The sequence below is a fragment of the Oncorhynchus nerka genome, linkage group LG28, assembly GCF_034236695.1.
Source record: "Oncorhynchus nerka isolate Pitt River linkage group LG28, Oner_Uvic_2.0, whole genome shotgun sequence".
NCBI classification, from domain to species: Eukaryota; Metazoa; Chordata; class Actinopteri; order Salmoniformes; family Salmonidae; genus Oncorhynchus; species Oncorhynchus nerka.
In genome coordinates this window covers 22,791,834-22,811,742 of record NC_088423.1, presented here as the reverse complement: position 1 = coordinate 22,811,742, position 19,909 = coordinate 22,791,834, and the positions used below count along the sequence as shown (strand labels likewise).

General features: G+C 45.0%; 1 protein-coding gene across 6 annotated transcripts in view; it reads right to left on the bottom strand.

The window, feature by feature from the left end:
- Positions 1 to 445: 445 nt before the first annotated feature.
- LOC115112995 (caskin-2-like) overlaps positions 446 to 19,909 on the bottom strand; it is a 102,722-nt gene continuing 83,258 nt past the window's right edge. For 3 of the 6 annotated variants that reach the window (XM_029640148.2, XM_029640150.2, XM_029640153.2), the window contains 14 exons: positions 18,718 to 18,826; positions 17,586 to 17,694; positions 17,269 to 17,363; positions 15,628 to 15,745; positions 12,729 to 12,860; positions 11,219 to 11,308; positions 10,708 to 10,865; positions 10,455 to 10,536; positions 5,835 to 5,920; positions 5,479 to 5,589; positions 5,228 to 5,329; positions 4,775 to 4,913; positions 1,874 to 4,526; positions 446 to 1,793 (listed from right to left, as the gene is read on the bottom strand). In XM_029640148.2, coding sequence (XP_029496008.2) covers positions 1,697 to 1,793; positions 1,874 to 4,526; positions 4,775 to 4,913; positions 5,228 to 5,329; positions 5,479 to 5,589; positions 5,835 to 5,920; positions 10,455 to 10,536; positions 10,708 to 10,865; positions 11,219 to 11,308; positions 12,729 to 12,860; positions 15,628 to 15,745; positions 17,269 to 17,363; positions 17,586 to 17,694; positions 18,718 to 18,826 — 4,081 coding nt within the window. In that variant the 3' untranslated portion in view covers positions 446 to 1,696. The remainder of the gene's footprint in view (positions 1,794 to 1,873; positions 4,527 to 4,774; positions 4,914 to 5,227; positions 5,330 to 5,478; positions 5,590 to 5,834; positions 5,921 to 10,454; positions 10,537 to 10,707; positions 10,866 to 11,218; positions 11,309 to 12,728; positions 12,861 to 15,627; positions 15,746 to 17,268; positions 17,364 to 17,585; positions 17,695 to 18,717; positions 18,827 to 19,909) is intronic. The other 3 variants (XM_029640149.2, XM_029640151.2, XM_029640152.2) reach the window with 3 other exon arrangements.

The window sequence follows — 19,909 nt, the reverse complement described above, 5'->3', positions numbered from 1 at the left end:
GTGTGTTATTAGTTTAAGCAGACTGTTTGTCTTTTGTTGTGACCTTGATGAAGATCAGATCAAATTTTATGACCAATTTATGCAGAAATCCAGATATTTCCGAAAGGTTCACAAACTTTTCCTTGCCACTGTACATGTCAGTAGTATAAACACCTGTAGTTGATTACTGCTATTTGGGTTGTTAATCAGATTCATCCCGCCATTCTTGATTTTCTTTTTCCCCCTTCTTACATTTTAATTGTCTAACATTTGTCTGCATTGTTAGGTGCTAGAAACATAAGTATTTCGCTGCACCCGCTAAACTGTGTTTGCGACCAAAACTTATAACATACTGCAACACCTTCACTACACAGCTGAGCTTTACCCCCCCCCCCCCCCCCCAAATGTTGTTTTGAAGCCTTTGGAGAGCTAACACTGGATTTCCACTTTGGTAAACCATAAACAATTACATATGCATGGAATTTAATTCAGATAATATGTCATCTTATAGATACTTACCCAACTCCAACAATAATCAACCAAACTATAGTATATTACATGTTAAATAACATAAGATAAAACAAATGTAAGTACTTTTGAAATGCCATTTACACTTAACATTGAAGTAAATAGGTGCTCCCTTTGTTAAAACAAATGCAAAGTAAACTAAATTCTCAGTTTTCAGGAACATCAAAGATTTATCTCATGTTAAAAATATTGACACACTTTAACGTAACATTGGGTAAAGTTTAAGACGAGAATATAATACAACTTACAATACATACATGTTAAAAATGGACCCTTATTCCCATTGGTAAAATCTGGTTGGCTCAGCACAAAGCTGTAGCAAAGCTACGCATGCTCTGTCATAAACCTGTGCTCGATGTCATAAATCACAGTACACTTTTCTGTGTTATTGTGCTGTCTGCCTAGCAAAACCATTGATCCAGGGTTATGTGCTTCAGTTTAGATAAGTCCTGGTGTGTGTGCCTCTCACTGATGCTATTCCAACAACACAACAAACAGGTGTATCCCTCAGTAAGCTGTATCCCTCAGTAAAGTGTATCCCTCAGTAAGGTGTATCCCTCAGTAAGGTGTATCCCTCAGTAAGGTGAATCCCTCAGTAAGGTGTATCCCTCAGTAAGCTGTATCCCTCAGTAAAGTGTATCCCTCAGTAAAGTGTATCCCTCAGTAAGGTGTATCCCTCAGTAAGGTGTATCCCTCAGTAAGGTGTATCCCTCAGTAAGGTGTATCCCTCAGTAAGGTGTATCCCTCAGTAAGCTGTATCCCTCAGTAAGCTGTATCCCTCAGTAAGCACTTGCGTAAAAAATTCTGATGACAAAGTGTTTGTGTAAGATATCTGCTCTCCTCAACCCTACAGCTCCCCTCGGCTCCCATCTCCCTTCTCTCACCCTTTCACATTCCCTCACCCTTCCTTTCCCCTCCCTCATACTTTCTGTCATCCACCCTATGAGAGTGGATGTTGGAAACATGCAGATCAGTCTAAGCAAGTTTAGGGCACCGTTCTGCATGGCTTGCTAATTCCCTATATAGTGAAATACTTTGACCAGGACATGTAGGGCTCTGGTCCAAAGTAGTGCACTATATAGTGAATAGGGTGCCATTTGGGTCAAAGCCTAGGTATCTAGGCAACCCAACCCAATCCATTGAACCCAGCTGATCCTATTCAGTTTGCCTTGAGTGAAATGAAGAGGATTTAATCCAACATGGCATCCAGCTGGTCAGCGAGGTCACCAAACATGTTTCCGATGTCATCCAGAATATTCCCTGCTGCTTTCACTGTGCCGCTGCCACTGGAATAGAGAGAGGAGAGTGTTAATACAGTGAGTGTGTGTGTGTATATGTGTCTGCCGCATGTGGGTGTGTGTCTTACCCGTCAGTGTCGTCCTGAGCCAGTTTCCTCTCTACATCTTTCAGCGCTTCCTCGAGTGACGTGCTGGTCTCATCCAGCCTCCTCTGAACCAGTACCTCCGAGCAGGCCTTACCAGCCTGGGCCTTTACTGCTCGCCCTGCCTGGCCTGGAGGCCCTAAGGTGCGGTAGGATGAAACGGGGGCTGCCTGGGCTGGGGAAGTGAAAACCACACTCTGGACCACATTGAGAGTCACACCAGGGGAACGGGCTGTAGGGGCTGACGTTATGGATATGCTGCGCTGGGGAAGTCTAGAGACAGTAGCAGGCGTCTGGTGAATTACTGGCTTGGATGTTATTGTTTTCTGTGGACTGGCTGGTTTGGCTGCTGTTACTAGTTTTTGTGGATTGATCGGTATAGAGTTGGTTGTGCGTGTATTTTGTGGGCTGGCTGGTATATGGATAGTTGCCCGTGTCTGTTGACTGGCTGGTCTTGATGAAGTTGTGTGTATTTGTTGATTGGCTGGTATAGGAGTGGTTATATGGTTGTGTGTGCTACCTAATTTGGACGTTGGTGCTGTCTTCTGTTGACTGCCTGGTTTAGATGTAGTTGTGTGTATTTGTTGACTGCCTGGTTTAGATGTAGTTGTGTGTATCTGTTGACTGCCTGGTTTAGATGTAGTTGTGTGTATCTGTTGACTGCCTGGTTTAGACGTAGTTGTGTGTATCTGTTGACTGCCTGGTTTAGACGTAGTTGTGTGTATCTGTTGACTGCCTGGTTTAGATGTAGTTGTGTGTATCTGTTGACCAGCTGGTTTGAGGGGAGTGCTGGTTGGTTTGGAGGACAGAGGTGGTTTCTGGCATTTCCCTGTCGATCCTACTCTCTGTAAACTGCGCTCTGACCTCACACCTGCTTCCTCCTCACTCTTTATGTCTCTGTTTGTGTGTGTGTGGAAGCCGTTGGACCGGCTGTGTGTGTGCGGCTGTGTATGTGCGTCATCTTCGCTGGGAGTGAAGATCTCGTCCAGTGTGTGTGTGTCCCGGTCTTTGGGCTGACGCCGTCGTTTGACCGTGTCCGACTCTTTGAGATTGAACTCTGGGATCTCCAGGGACTTTGGGGGCTGCATCTGCGGGTCTTCTAGAGAAGCCTGGGGTTGGATTTCAGGCTCTGCCCGGCAACCTGCTCCCAACCTGGGCCGCTGTTTGATGGTGAGGTTGCCCTCCTCCGCGAAAGGGAGGTTCTCACTGGAGCTCCTCTGAAGTGACGTAGAGCTTTCCAATACTGAACCACTCTTCCTCCCTCTCTCTCCCTCCTCTTCTGGGATTCTCTCTATCCCTCCATCTCTATCCCTCCGCTCGCTCCCCGTCCTCCTCAGGCCTTCCAGCCCCAGAGCGGGTACAGGTTTGTGGGAGGCGAGTGTGGAGGTGCGTGGGGAGGGTAATTCTACCCCCTTAGAGGGACTGCCCCTGGGCCCGGACCCCTGTAGCCTGGCTGCAATGCTCCTCACACTGCCTGCACTCTCAGTCTCCACCCCTGGCACCTCCACTGACACTACTGCTGCTCCTCCTGATTCGTTGGCCTGGCTGCCACTCACCGAGCTCAACCTCTTAGGTGGTGGTGGGGGCGGGCCTTTGCGGCGAGAGCGCACAGCGAATGTGTGGCTCCGGCTGATGTGGCGTTGGACGGCGGAGGATTGGCCGCGGCCTGGTTTGCGTCCTAGTGTGGCATACGAGGGCATGGTCACCGGGGGAACGGATTCTTGCGCCGATAACTCGTCGTCTTCCGGTTCTCCATCTGACAGGGAATAGTGTGTCAGACTCTGGGTGCGTTTCTTAGGGCCCTTAAGGGCCTCTGTGTTGAGGCCTAGTCCTGGGAGGGGGACAGCTCCAGCATGGGGCTTGGGTAGACCACGCTGGCCCAGATCGGTACCTCCTCCCTGGGTGTGGAGGTAACTGAAGGTCCTCTGTGTGGGGGAGGCCTGGGGAGAGAAGGAGGGGCGGTGGGGGTGGGCAGGGGACTGGCAGGTTTTGGGTTTACTGGGCACAGGCACGGCTGGGTACGCGAAGCGGGGCATCTTGCTGGGGGTGAGAGGAGGGGTGATGGGTAGTTTAGTGGGGGGCTGGCGCAGCTGGTCTGACCACAACTCTGTGGGTCTCTGCCTGTCTCTCTCTGGACTCCCTCCTCCCCCCTGTCTCGCCCATCTTCCTCCCACTCCCCCCAGGCTCTCGTCCGAGCGACTGTAGACTCCAGCCGATGCCAGAGTCTGTTGGTGAAGCTCTTGGGAACATCCCGAAAAATTCCCAGAATTCCCAGATCCGCGGGAACGCGTTCCAATGCTCTCCTGGCTGAGCGACATCGGCGACACCACACCCCTCACCACACCTCTCACACACATCCCAAACCCCCCTATCCCCACCCCTCCTCCTGCCCTGCCCATCATGGCGTTTTGTAGCTCTGTGCTCAGCTCGCTGTCCTGAAAGGAAAGGAGGGGTGTCCTGGGAGTGTGGGGGGATGGGGGACAGCAGTCGGCAGGGGGCTCGGGGGGCTCGATAGCCACCAGCTCCAGAGCCGCGAGGGGTTTACTACACCGTAGCGTGCCGGAGCCATTGGCATGGTGACGGGAACGATGCAGGTCGCATAAACGCTTCACGGCTAACATCAGCTTCTTCTGATGACCTGGGAGAGAGAGAGAGACAAAAATAAATTCAACACAAATTGTAGAAAAAGAACTATGAAAAATAATGATGATAGAAAGTGGTTAAAAGGGTTGATCATTGGTTGTCGACACCAAGGCTGTTATATTGGTGAGGGGGAATGTGCCCAAGAGCTCTCACACACCTTTCTGACAGACAGATGACCTTGCTTAATGTCAGTGCATCTGTGCATCTGCAGTGTGTGTCCCCGTGCGTGTGAAAATCCCTTACCCAGTTTAGTGATTCCTATCTCTGATAAGTCTTCCCATGTGATATCCTTGATGATGCTGATGGTGTCATAACCGTTCTCACACAGTCTTTTCTGGTACTGAGGCAGACCAATCGCACTCAACCACTCTGACAGCTCAGACTGACAGAGAATGAGAGAGAGATGGAGAGGAAACAAAGAAACAGCATTTATTCAATAGAGTGAGAGCGAGACAGAGAGTGAGACAGAGAGAGAGAGTGAGACAGAGAGAGAAAGACAGAGGGACAGAGGGTGTGCTTCTTGTCCAATGGTTGTACGACAAAACACAGTTACTGCTGATTGTAAAGGTGTACATGAAACACAAAGAACTAATTATGATTAATGACATAGAGAGAGAGATGTGCAGTCTATCAAAGGCTTGTTGTTATCAGCCATAACTGTGTACAGAGTGCAAAGGTCATGTGAAAGTCTCTTACAGGGATGTAGTCAGGTAGCCATTCTGGGATGTTTAGGTTGCCTATCTCCATGGAGATCTTCTTACGGTGGCCTGGCTTGGTCACACCGATAGCTGTCAGGTCCTGGAGAGACACACACCAGGTTAGAAAGCCCCACGACTAGGCTGTCAATGATAAAAATGACTACAGAACACATTCATCCATGCTCGTTAATTTTGTTGACCTAAAAAGAGGTAAATGTGTGAATGGGGTAATACAATCCAGTGTCTGACCTCTGGGGTCATCCTACTGATAGTAGGCACATCGTATCCTGTTGTAAGGAAGTTAGCAGTGTAGCTCTCCAGCTGGAACTCACACAGCCATTGGTAGATGGCCTCAGAGTCCTATAGACAGAGAACAGAAGGTTATCACACATGCACAACCAAACCACATGAGGTTGGTGGCACCTTAATTGGGGAGGACGGGCTCTTAGTATTGGCTGGAACGGAATAAATGTATTGGTAATTGCACTCATCAAATCAAATGGTTTCCATGTGTTTGATACCATTCCATACCACTCCCCTCAGCAGCCTCATGTGACACACGCACACATAGACGAACGGACACACACACACCATATTCAACTCACCCTGCCCTCCAGGAGCTGATCTGGACGCATGAAGCCACCCTGCTCCCCTGACCGAGTACCACCGCTGACCTGATGACGCGGACCACCTGGGAAAAAGAGAGATCGGGAAAGATTCCAAAATCAATGCACAGAGGTCACAGATCAGTTGGTAGAGCATGGCAACCCCTGGATAGTGGGTTTGATACCTGGGACCACCCATAGGTCAAAAATGTATGCACGCATCACTTTGTCCCTTTGGATAAAAGTGTCTGCTAAAATGGCATATACATTAAGTACACCAAACATTAGGAACGCCTTCCTAATATTGAGTTACACCCCTTTTGCCATCAGAACAGCCTCACGTGGTCTGAATGGCACACATACACAATCCATGTCTCAATTGTCTCAAGGCTTAAAAATCCTTCCTTAAACTGCCTCCTCCCTTTCATCTGCACTGATCGAAGTGGAATTAACAAGTGACATCAATAAGGGATCCTAGCTTTCACCTGGATTCACCTGGTCAGTCTATATCCAGGAAAAAGCAGGTGTTCTTAATGTTTTGTACACTCAGCGGTGTATCACTAACAGCCTAGTGTAACAGCAAGCTGAATGAAGGACCGAGGTAAAGCTGTATTATCTTGTAGATGTGTAGGGTCAGTCAACAGATTACTGCAGCTCACTGAAGAATGCATCTTCACCATTCCTCTCTGTCTCTCTCTCTTTCACCTGGGGCAATGGTTTTGATCCCAACCTCTCTCCCTCCCTTCCCTCTCTCCTTCATTCCAAACATGTCTGGGCCCCATCCCCCCTTTCTCCCTCCAGAGGTGAAGACAGCACCTGAGTGAGAGGTATTTGGCCCATGTGTTTGTGTCTGTACACACCTCATCAACCCCTACATCCAAAACACACGCATGCTTCTACTCACAAGGCTGACAAAAACAGAGACAGAGAGAGAGCGCAACAGTGAGAGAGCGAGAGAGACAGAAAAAGCTGGAAACCTGGAGAGTTAGAATACAGGGCATACATTCAGCACACACAGCTTGTATGGACATATCAATACCATAGGTATACACTGTATCTGGAAACTAGGCCTAGGCTGAGTAGTGTAGCAGTGAAGTGGAACACAGCGACCACAGAGTACAGTGTAGCACACATTTATCGGCTTATAAGAATGCTGCCTGAACAGCCGCCCCCCCTCATGTACCACATCTACAGGTTCTGAAAACAGAAAATGACACTTGAATGAAAGGATTACAGTGCAGGACTGACTGAATAGGACCCTGTCTGTGCCAGTCTTATACACAGACATGACCATACCCACACTAAAAATGTTGCTGTAAACTTACATCAATGTTACAGAGTTAGCTACTGGAATTATATATTACAGTACTGTAAAGAGCAATGCATTGTGGGACTCAATGGCACAACAATACTGCTGATCAGAAATGTGTATCCTAATTATCCAGCACTGTCTCACTACAAAAACCCGGAGTAAAAACATATTCACCGCAGAACAGCAAAAAAAAAATGCTCAGGTGAAGAAGTAAACAAACAAAACACACTTTAGTAAACAAAACTCTATGGGTCCATACTTAAGAACATTAGAAATGTTTAAAATGCGCATCTAACAATTAAAATTCTCGACGTAGTTGCACGTGATAAAACGCTACATCGTTGTTCCCATTACATAACCTGTCACATTTAGCACTATGCTAACCTGGCCAGGGGGCAGTGATTATGTCCGGTAACAAATTCTGCATCAGCCAATTAACATTGTTTACGTAGATGGACACGATAGAAGACTTGTCAAATGGCACAAACACACATTTCTACTGGACCAATAACTCACAGTGTAGCGAGCCTGGCGCATGCTATTTTTTGCCGTAAATTTGAATCCCCGGTGAGATATAGCTTTATCATTTGAAATGTAGAATTACATTTATTTTCATAGTTTGTTGATAAGGGAAGTGCAGCCAAAACCTTGTATATAAATATATTTAATGAGGAGCTTCTTGGAGTCCCTCTTGTAGACCGATACCTACAGAGGTGAAACGTTAGAACTGCCGGAGAGCACCAGAGGAGCTCTGTCACTTCTCAGAATGCTGCTCTTTAATAAAGTTTAGATCAAAGCTGAATAAATGTCTCGCAATAACTTAATTATTAATTTGTATTCTGCCAAGGCCGAACATACCGAATATAATAGCATAGTGTAACGTTACTGTTAGACTAAAAACACCACTTAATTTCTTATGTAGGCTACACTTACATGAAAAACGTTTTATATGCATTATTAAATTAATCGTCACATATGCGTTATTTGAATTGAGCATCAAGGACCAGCAGTGAACCGTTTTTTCCTTAATAATCAAGCTTGACGCGCAGGGTCTCGAACCCACGTCTAGTGTGGATGGACAAAATCAATATGCCTTCGGTGGCGCGTTCCCGGTCTACTTAGCATGTTACTGTACCCCGAAGATACAGTCAATCACATTAGCGGAATACGCCATCCAGTAGCGATGGTATTAGTGGTACATGACATATACTTTGTTTTTCCAGTAAAAGCACATGGATGTGTGTTAAGCAAAAGGGTACGACTTTTGTCATATATGCGAGAACATGTCTTTCGAATTGTGTCTAACGCTAGGAACCTAGTCAAGGATGCATCTGGCAATATTGGGACTAAACTTTCTAGACCAAGTAAACCTTGAATGTGGAGGTTTAAAATATCCCTCTGGTGACCAAATTGACCTATTTTAAGAAATAACATTGGTTGGTGGATATAAAGTCTAAGATCTTTGATGGGCTGATGAGGAATTTGTTACAGCATAGAGCTAAATGAGACAGACAGCTAACATGTAGCGTTGTATCACGTGCATCTCAAACTTTGAATAATGTTTGCAAGTATGGACCCCATGTATTTAGCTACAATAATGAAGGTTAGCGTTTTTCGTCATTTAATCTTTTTTAGGCAGCTCTGCAGAGTTGTCACGAGCTGGCACGGCCACAACATCTCATTTGAAAACGAACCCTAACCACACTGCTAACCCTAATGCTTAACCCTAACCTTAAATTATAGCAAAAAGCGATATTTTGTTTTCATACATCTTTACAATATAGCCAATTTTTACTTTAAAAGCTGGCCCATCTAGCGGATATCGCTCAGTTCTGCCTCCAGGACAAGACTCATCCCAATAAACGTCAACCTGCCAAAATAACCTTATCTTCTAACTTGCTACATTTAGCCTGAAAATAGAGATGAAACCTTTTCACCCTGGCTCTCTGACAGACTACATTTGAGGTCGTTTTTTTCCTGTTTCTCTAAGTTGTTTAGGTCAAACAACAAACACTGGTAAACGTCTCCAGTAAAATTACAATCACACTAAAATAAGAGTAATTAATAGCTGAAGAGATTGCAGATAATAACAAGGAATAGCCAGGAGAACTAAGTCTTACCCCTCTGGAACAAGGATAGTGGTGGAGCTCCTGTCTTTTTGCACCTCATCTCTCTGCCTCTGTGAAACTGAGTCATAAACATCTCTCTCTCTCTCTCTCTCTCTCTCATCTGGCTTCTGTAATTCTCTTTCTTCTCTTTCAACCCATCTCCAATGTCTCCCTCTACTCTGACTCTCTCTCACACACACAGACTATGTTTTGTTATTCTCTCTCACTGACTTTCTCTGTCTGTCTCCTCCCCTTTCTCTCTTAACCACTCCCTCTCTCTGTCCTGGTGAAGTCTTTCTGTTGTTGTCTCTCTCCATCCCTTCCTCCTCCCTTCCAGGTCAGGAGCAGCTGATAGCGGTTTGTTCAGGCCTTACTCAGCAGAACACCGTAAGCTGACAGAATACCTGTATCTCTCTTTCCTCTTGTCCTACCCCGAACCCACAGATGAGAGACCAAAGACTCACTGTGTCTCTTTTTATTGCTTCTGTAGAGAGCTGAGCTTCTGTCTGTGTCCCAAATGGTAACCTATTTCCTATATAGTGCACTACTTTTGACCAGAGACCTATGGGCAATGCCATTTGGGACTCAGCCTCTGTTTTATGTTTTGCAGTGAGGTGAGCTGGAGCTGAAATCTCCTCATGTATTTTATTGGTTTATAGTGAGGAGATCCGTTGTCTATATTGGTTTGTGGAGAGGTAAGTTTCTGTGTTTATCGGCTGTGTAGAAAGCTAGTTTATGAATTGTTGATGTAGAGGGGTAAGCACTGCATTTCTTTCTCATTTCCCCACTGCCCTGTGGCTGTAGCTAGGTACTATTGGCCTGGCCTGGGCTAGAAGGTGGATCGTCTGACCTCGTAGACTGAATACAGCTAGTTAACAGACAAAAAGGCATACAGAATATACTGTATCAACTGAAAATTACAGACAAAATGTCTGTGGGGTTGGCATGGGAAAATGCTGAGTATAAATAGATAAAGAGTTGAAGGGAAAGGGAAGAGATTAGAGGAGGGTAGAGCAGAAGGGTAAGTAGTGTAAAGTAGCGTTGTGGTCAATTCCATTTCAATTCAGAAAGTAAATCAAATTCCAATTCTAGTTCCAAATGTTGCTAATTGAAAAGTATTCAAGAGAATTGGAATTGCAGTGTACTTCCGGAATTGAAATGGAATTGACCCTAACCCTGGTGCACAGTAGTGTAACTAACCTGTAGATCCATCAGGTTGTTTGCTGTGGACTGGTCCTACTGAGCGAAACTGCTGTTCTGATTCACCAGCAGAGGGAGCCAGCTACACACAGAAAGAGGAAGACCTTGTTCAGCTATTTGTGGTTTATATATATGACTGTTAATAAGGTGAATATACTTTATATATTTTTTTCCAGCAACCAAGTGTAACCTTTACTTCAGCTAGTGATATCTATTAACATTTCAAAAATAATTGCCAGCTCATTGTGCTCACCTTGGCCATGTAGGAACCCAATGTGGCTGCGGTTTGGCGAGTGTGTGACCCGTTCTGTCCAAAACTGTTCTCGGAGCTCTGCCCGCTGCCAGCACTACGACTGCTGCCCACACTACCTGCACTGCTGCCTGCACTGCCAACACTGTTCCTGTCTCCTGCTAGAGCGAGAGAGGGAGGGAGTATAACATTGTGGCAAAGTTTGCTTCCATGGGCACTGTCACCCCTCGTCAGGGAGGGAGAGAAAGGAAGACAGAAAGAGAGGATCAGTGGAGAAGTGTACAGTACAAGATTGGGTCAAGATCAGGGAATCAGCTGGCAATGGACACTTGGACTGGACACTTGGACAGGACACTTGGAGGGGAACAGGTCAGCAGCATGGGTCTTTAGGTGGGGATGGAGGCATTAATTTGGACTTTATGAGGGGGAGAGGGTGGTACATCTAGCAGACTGGGTAAACAGAGGGGCACGAGGTAGTCTGGGTAATTGGGTAGCTGGGTACACACACTCTTACCAGTGTGATAGTTCCTGAGGACCCATATGTCCTCACTGGGGCTAGCTGGACTAGCTGGGGCTGAAAGGAGACTGCCAGGTGTACAGGTACCTAACAAAAACACATACTGTAAGCCAGGGCTGGTGGAGGTGTGCTGGGGAGTGGGGGTCATGGGGTTGAGCGGGGTCAGAGGACTCCAGGGTGACTCTCAGTGGGACTAAGGCAGGTATGGAGTAGGGGGTGGGGGTTTTGGGGGGTTGTCAGGGCCCCAATGGAAATAATAGGCCACTTTGTTTCCACAAAATTGACTTAGTGGATGGAGAGAAGTAGTAGAGGTCAAGAACATCTGTAAATAACTGTCACCTATATTAGATTTAGTTTTAGTCTTTATGATTAAAATACATTTTAGTCTTAGTCCCATTTCACCCTTCTTATTTTTAGTTATTATCAGTCCACTAAAACTCTGGACAATTTTAGTCTAGTTTTAGTTAGTAATTTCTGTCCTATTTTAGGCATTGTAGATTTCACATAAACCTCTAATTTAACTTCCAACATGCACATAATAGCTTCCACTCCCTTAGTCACAGCCATTTTAGTAAATTCATGGTCAGTGATTTTTTTCTATTAAATAATTAATATTTAGGCCACGTCTAACTTCCATCATGTGCACATTCAGATAGCCTTGTCCAACTAGGCCAACTATCTCCTTGTATACCTTAGCTGGCAACATTGGTATTGTGACAGATTGTAACCAATGCCAGCTATAATTAACCATATACTACAAAGCCTTAGCTACAGGTTAAACAATTTACAGCTGAGATGTTTTCCCCCAATTTACAGCCCCAATCATAACTGTCATGGGAGTAAATAATATTGGTTTCCTTGAAAAGAGGATAATTTGATCTTTCAAGAAATGCCAGAAGTATTACTGTACTCCTGATTTCCAACAAATAACAAATATTTGTTTTTCCCATAGGAAAAAAGCAACCGCAACTCGCGTTTGTGGACGGCGAGAAACCGCATCTGAATGAATAACAAAAAGTAGAGCTTCTGAAGTGATCAAAGCAAAAATAGCCTACATGATAGTAAGATAGAGAGTAAACATGATTGTTTCTAGTTGAGGTTAGTTACAAGTCAAGTGTCCTGGCTTTGCATCAGTTCAAAAGATTTAGGGGTGACTGAAGAGAACGCCTGGGAGCTGTGTGGAAGAGCCGCGCAGATCAGCTCAATCAAATCAGATGTCAATACTGCCAATGAGAGGATTGCATTCAATGATTTGGGCAAAACAGATGAAAAGGAGCTTCATGTCAAATTAAATGCACCTTAGTCTCACGTGTAATTATTGTCTCGTCACATTTTCGGTGACTAAAATGAAAAGTAATTTGTAATAGTTAGTGATTTTTCCAGGGCATCTCTTCTCATGATTGTCATAGTTTTAGTCAGGAAAAATTGGTTGTTGAAAAGCATTTTTTGTCATAGTTATTGTTGATGGAATTAACACTGGTGTGTGTGTGTGTATGCTTGTGTTTACCTGCGTGGCCGTAGTACAAGGTGTAGGAGTCATCAGTCTGGGGGGTAGAGCCAATACTGGTGGGAGGAGCTCTGGACAGGAAGTGCTGCTGCCGTTGGCTTGGCAACGAGACCTGACGTGAGAGAGTACCCCCTGCAGACCAGAAGCAAAACACAACCACAGAGCTTAAAGCGGTGGTATTCAAATTGTTTCTGTGGGGACGCCATTTTATTTGCCAGAATTTCTGGTGACCCCAAAACACCCCAAATCTAATGACAACCTTAAAATCAGCACATTTACATTTTTACAAGTCATTACATTTTCATCTCTCTTGTCAACATGAAAATAAAACAGTAAGTACATTTACTCAAGAAAATAGTCATTTTCAAATGATCTTTAAAAAAAGAAATTGTATGTCTCGTAAAATTATTTTGTCAAACGCACAGCAATTCCCCCACGACCTCACTAAGGATACCACAAGTTTGGATACCACTAGGGGTACCCCGACTTTGAATAACACTGGCTAAATTAAAGGGCGGAGAGGGTGTGTGTGTTTGCAACTAGTACACACCGAGGATATGTATCCTGCATTCTATCCTTACAGATTCATAAAACCGCCAAGGCAGCTAAATATATGTATGAATCCCCAAGCTCCTTATGTATAGCTAGTGAATGAATGTGACAAAATGGTGGTAGCAAAGTGGTTCAGCAGGAGCTTTCATTCCCATAGAGCCATAGAGAGGGCTTTCATATCAGCACTTATGCTGAGGGAGGCTTACCAGGCTCTCAGTGTGTGTGTGTCCACGAAAGCAGTGTGATGCTGACATATCAGCATACACACACACACACACACACACACACACACACACACACACACACACTCAAAGGCGAACACACGCACATTTCTGACTTCGCCTCTGATAAGTTTGCTCTGGTAGCAAGGACCTGTCAACGACTCAACTGAGCTTTCAACTGGGATTTCCCTTCACACACACACACAAACTTGTGCACTCACACTCCTAACGCAGTCTCGGGGTTTAGAACCGAGCTGACACTACCCAAACTGGCCCTGCTAATCTGATTAAACGGTGTGTGTGAGTTTGTGTGTCTGCCTCCGTGAGTGTGTGTGTATGTACTGTGTGTGTATGTAATTTGAGAGTTTATTTCAGGACCTCTAGCTCAGTTAGGGCTGCTGTTTGGTATTCCGATGGGTATTTACAGCTGTAAAGTTGGTGTGGTATTCTATTGTTGAACCAAGGTACAGTGGCAAGAAAAAGTATGTGAACCCTTTGGAAATACCTGGATTTTTGCATAAATTGGTCATAAAATTGGATCTGATCTTCATCTGGGTCAAAACAATAGACAAACACAGTCTGCTTAAACTAATAACACACAAACAATTATACGTTTTCAGGTCTTTATTGAACACACCGTGTAAACATTCAAAGTGCAGGGTGGAAAAGTATGTGAACCCTTGGATAACTGGTTGACCCTCCTTTGGCAGCAACCAAATGTTTTCTGTAGTTGCTGATCAGACCTGCACAGCAGTCAGGAGAAATTTTGGACCATTCCTCTTTACAAAACTTTCAGTTCAGCAATATTCTTGGGATGTCTGGTGTGAACTGCTCTCTTGAGGTCATGCCACAGCATCTCAATCGTGTTGAGGTCAGGACTCTGACTGGGCCACTCCAGAAGGCATATTTTCTTCTGTTGAATCCATTCTGTTATTGATCTACTTCTGTGTTTTGGATTGTTGTACTGTTGCATCACCCAACTTCTGTTGAGCTTCAATTGGTGGACAGATAGCCTAACATTCTCCTGCAAAATGTCTTGATAAACTTGGGAATTCATTTTGCCGTCGATGATAGCAAGTTCTCCAGGCCCTGAGGCAGCAAAGCAGCCATGATGCTCTCGCCACCATACTTTACAGTTTGGATGAGGTTGGTGTGCTGGGCCTTTTTTCTCTCCACACATAGTGTTGTGTGTTCCTTCCAAACAACTCAACTGTAGTTTCATCTGTACACATAATATTTTGCCAGTAGCGCTGTAGAACATCCAGGTGCACTTCTGCAAACTTCAGACATGCAGCAATGTTTTTTTTGGTCCGCAGTGGCTTCTTCCGTGGTGTCCTCGCATGAACACCATTCTTGTTTAGTGTATACGTATTGTAGACTCATCAACAGAGCTGTTAGCATGTTCCAGAGATTTCTGTAAGTCTTTAGCTGACACTCTAGGATTCTTCTTAACCTCACTGAGCATTCTGCGCTGTGCTCTTGCAGTCATCTTTGCAGGACGGCCACTCCTAGGGAGAGTAGCAACAGTGCTGAAATTTCTCAATTTCTAGACAATTTGTCTTACCGTGGACTGATGAACATCAAGGCTTTTAGAGATAATTTTGTAACCCTTTCCAGCTTTATGCAAGTCAACAATTCTTAATATTATGTCTTCTGAGATCTCTTTTGTTCAAGGCATGGTTCACATCAGACAATGCTTCTTGCGAATAGCAAACAAAAAGTTTGGAGCGTTTTTTATAGGGCAAGTCAGCTCTAACCAACATCTCCAATCTCGTGTCATTGATTGGACTCCAGGTTAGCTGACTCCTGACTCCAATTAGCTTTTGGAGTCAGGCCTAAGGGTTCAAATACTTTTTCCAACCTATGAATGTTTAAATGATGTATTTAATATAGTCAAGAAAAATACAATAAGTTTAAGCACACTTTGTTGGTGTATTGTTGTGACTTAGACAAAGATCAGATCAAATTTGATGACCAATCAATGCAGAAATCCAGATACTTCCAAAGGGTTCACATACTTTTTCTTGCCACTGTAAATGTGAAGGTATGTGTTTGTGGCTGCATACAGGCACGTGAGTGTCTGGTGTATACGCTTCGGCATGTGTGATTTATGTGTGTGTGTATACCTGCTCTCCTGCTGATGACCTCCACTACAGACGGAGGGAAGTATCCAATCCGGTCCGTTCCTCTCTGGTTGTCATGAATATAACCTTTCCACCTCCCGTCCATGTGCTGCTCCAACACCTGAAATCAACCATTCATCATTCAGCATTATAGCTGTGCTATTTGTGATTATAAGTGGTTATTGGTCAACTTCTACCCACAGAATGGTTGCGCCACCTGATGTGAGAGCTGTTACATTGAAGTCTAGGTCGTAGTCATTAGTGCACACAGTAGCAAACAGTTTTAGAACGATAACAAGAGTTTCTTATTGACAAGTTCCGATAGTCCCTCCCCGTTTCAGTCTGTTTTCTTCTGTTTGTTAAGTGAATACAACCCTGCTTGTGCTGTACACATGAAACCCAACATTGGCATAATATCTAGTATTCTATGCCTAATCTATCTCTATATGAGTAACGGAAATGGGCTTATTAACATTCCAATGAGGGCAGGGTGTGTGTGCAAGATTTTGTGTGTGTGTACAGGGTTAGAGATGGCTAGGGCAGACAGGGTTGGCACAGGACAGGGTACAGTACACAGCATCCTCACTGTGTATGTGTGCCAGGCCAGCTGAGTGGATCTATGGAAGACATGCCCCAGGGAACACTACAATGGAGCTAACACACACAAACACACATACTTTCTGAGCGAGCACATACACAAACACACACACTTTCTGAGCGAGCACATACACAAACACACACACTTTCTGAGCAAGCACATACACAAACACACACTTTCTGAGCGAGCACATACACACACACTTTCTGAGTGAGCACATACACAAACACACACACTTTCTGAGCGAGCACATACACAAACACACACACTTTCTGAGCGAGCACATACACCAACACACACACTTTCTGAGCGAGCACATACACAAACACACACACTTTCTGAGCGAGCACATACACAAACACACACACTTTCTGAGCGAGCACATACACAAACACACACACTTTCTGAGCGAGCACATACACAAACACACACACTTTCTGAGCGAGCACATACACAAACACACACACTTTCTGAGCGTGTCTTAACAAATGCCCAGAGGGGCCAAAAACAAATATCAGACAGTGTAGCTAGCACACTGAAGGAATGACACACACACATAGCTTGCAAATGGGGATGTCTCAAGCACTAACTAATAACAGACTGACAGGAGCGTGTCTTTGCCTGCTAGGTACCTCAGAACAACCTCCAACTCTACTCTAACTTCTTACACGGTGTAGTCAATTAACCCTAGACATACCGCCATCAGAGCAGCATACCTCACACCATAATTACAAACAAACCGTTGACAACTTAAGAGTACACCAAATTGCCACAAAACTCCACACCTCACTCCACAAACAAAACGTCCACAATGTACAGACTTACACGCTTAACAGTAGGGTACACCAAATTACCATCAGACACTTAACACCATAACCACAAACCTCTAGAAACAAACTCACATGTACACAGATTTCCCCCTCACAATGCAGCTACCTCAAGACAGTAGTTCTCCTCATTCAATCTAGTTCTGAAAGCAGCTCAGCCTCCAGGAACAAATGTGATTGTTTACTTTTAGGCAGGAACACAGATGCACGCTAGTGTACCATAATGAGGTCTCCTGCTCGGAGGTTGAGGGCTGTAGGGTCATGAAGGTTCCAGTAGTCCTTCACCGCTCTCACCTGGAGAGACCCTAATGCTTCTAGAGAGAGAGAGAGAAAGAAAGAAAGATAGATGATAGAGAGAGACGGAGACAGGGAGAGGAATTACATATTATAGACCAAATCAGAACAAAGCAATACTCCCAGGGGGATAACGTCTAAAAGCATGAACTGGAGAATGCATAAGAAACAATATATACTGGAGCGGTAGGTCTAGAAATCCAAGAGGGTAATATGTAGAAGAGGAGGCCTATCTATCTCACCTCGCAATAGTATCTTGATGTCCTTGCTGGCTGATGTGGTGGTGAACTGGTTAACGTTGTCCAGAGCTGTCTGGTTGTACGTGTTACATAGGTTAACATCAATACCAGCCTGCATGGGCGGGCACACACACACACACACACACACACACACATATCGTTAGTCTCCAAGACACAGCATGCACACACTCCCTAAAAATGATGGGTAGCTGCAGCCCATTATGGTGACTGGAGTATGGGTGAGTGGATGTGTCGAAAGGAGTGGGTGTATGGAAAGCGAATCAGCTAATTGGGCAGATTTGTTGCCATTCAAGACCATGTTGCGTGGCTGATTGGGCTGCACTATGAGTGGATAGAGGCGACCGACGCACCGGTATTGTGCCTGCCTTCCTACTGGGTATCACGGTCATGTCGCCAGAGGTAGATAACATGCCATTTTTTTTCTCTCATGATTTTATTTCAAATAGGAAAGCAGCCTACACAAGAAATAACTAATATTGATAACCATATAGATGTCACCTTGATACATACATACAGTCTATTGGTCAATGGGGAGGGCATGAACAGCAACTACACAGCAACAACACCGGGACACACTGGGACACAGTGCCCTTTGCTCCCACTTAACAAGCACTACTGTCTGGCAACGGTAAGCACACGCATACAACGCATGAAGCAACAGTACACCCATCATCAATACTTAAATAAAAAAGAAACAACCGTCAGTTTTATGGCTGAAAATAGCTCACATTATTTCTTAACTCCTTTGTCTGTGTCATGTTTGGATAAGACAGAAACTGCATCCAGTCTTATGCTTCTTCAGCAGATACCTCAGTGGATGACACCCTATTCCCTATATATTTTACCTTTATTTTACTAGGCAAATCAGTCAAGAACAAATTCTTATTTTCAATCACAGCCTAGGAACAGTGCCCCCGAACAACTGCCTTGTTCGGGGGCAGAACGACATATTTTTACCTTGTCAGCTCAGGGATTTGATCTTGCAACCTTGCAGTTACTAGTCCAACACTGTAACCACTAGGCTACCTGCCGCCCCATATACAGTAGTGCACTTATTTTTTGTCCAGAGCCTGTTGAAAGTAGTGGAGATTCAGATGGTAGTGTTAAGTCTTACGTCCAGCAGCAGGTGCACTACTTCCGTCTTGCCATAGAGGGCAGCCTCGTGCAGAGAGGTCCCAGCCTTAGTGGCTCTGTTGATGTCTATACCAGCCTTCAGTAGCAACCTGAAAACGAAATACACACAGATAGGAGGTTTTACACACAACATACATTACTAACAACACGCACGCACGCACGCACGCACGCACGCACGCACACACACACACACACACGAGCCCAGCTGTAGGAATGCTTAAGGTAAACTTTACTTTCATCCGGCGCCGACTGAGATGGCCGCCTCGCTTCGCGTTCCTAGGAAACTATGCAGTTTTTTGTTTTTTTACGTGTTATTTCTTACATTAGTACCCCAGGTCATCTTAGGTTTCATTACATACAGTCGAGAAGAACTACTGAATATAAGATCAGCGCCAACTCACCATCAGTACGACCAAGAATATGTTTTCCGCGACGCGGATCCGGTGTTCTGCCTTACAAACAGGACAACGGAATGGATCGCATGCAGCGACCCAAGGAAACGACTCCGAAAAAGAGGGAAACGAGGCGGTGTTCTGGTCAGACTCCGAAAAAGGGCACATCGCGCACCACTCCCCAGCATTCTTCTTGCCAATGTCCAGTCTCTTGACAACAAGGTTGACGAAATCCGAACAAGGGTAGCATTCCAGAGGGACTTCAGAGACTGCAACGTTCTCTGCTTCACAGAAACATGGCTTACTGGGAAGACGCTATCCGTTGCGGTGCAGCCAACGGGTTTCTCCACGCATCGCGCCGACAGAAACAAACATCTTTCTGGTAAGAAGAGTGGCGGGGGCGTATGCCTCATGACTAACGAGACATGGTGTGATGAAGGAAACATACAGGAACTCAAATCCTTCTGTTCACCTGATTTAGAATTCCTCACAATCAAATGTAGACCGCATTATCTTCCAAGAGAATTCTCCTCGGTTATAATCACAGCCGTATATATCCCCCCCCAAGCAGACACATCGATGGCTCTGAACGAACTTTATTTAACTCTTTGCAAACTGGAAACCATTTATCCGGAGGCTGCATTCATTGTAGCTGGGGATTTTAACAAAGCTAATCTGAAAACAAGATTCCCTAAATTTTATCAGCATATCGATTGCGCAACCAGGGGTGGTAAAACCTTGGATCATTGTTACTCTAACTTCCACGACGCATATAAGGCC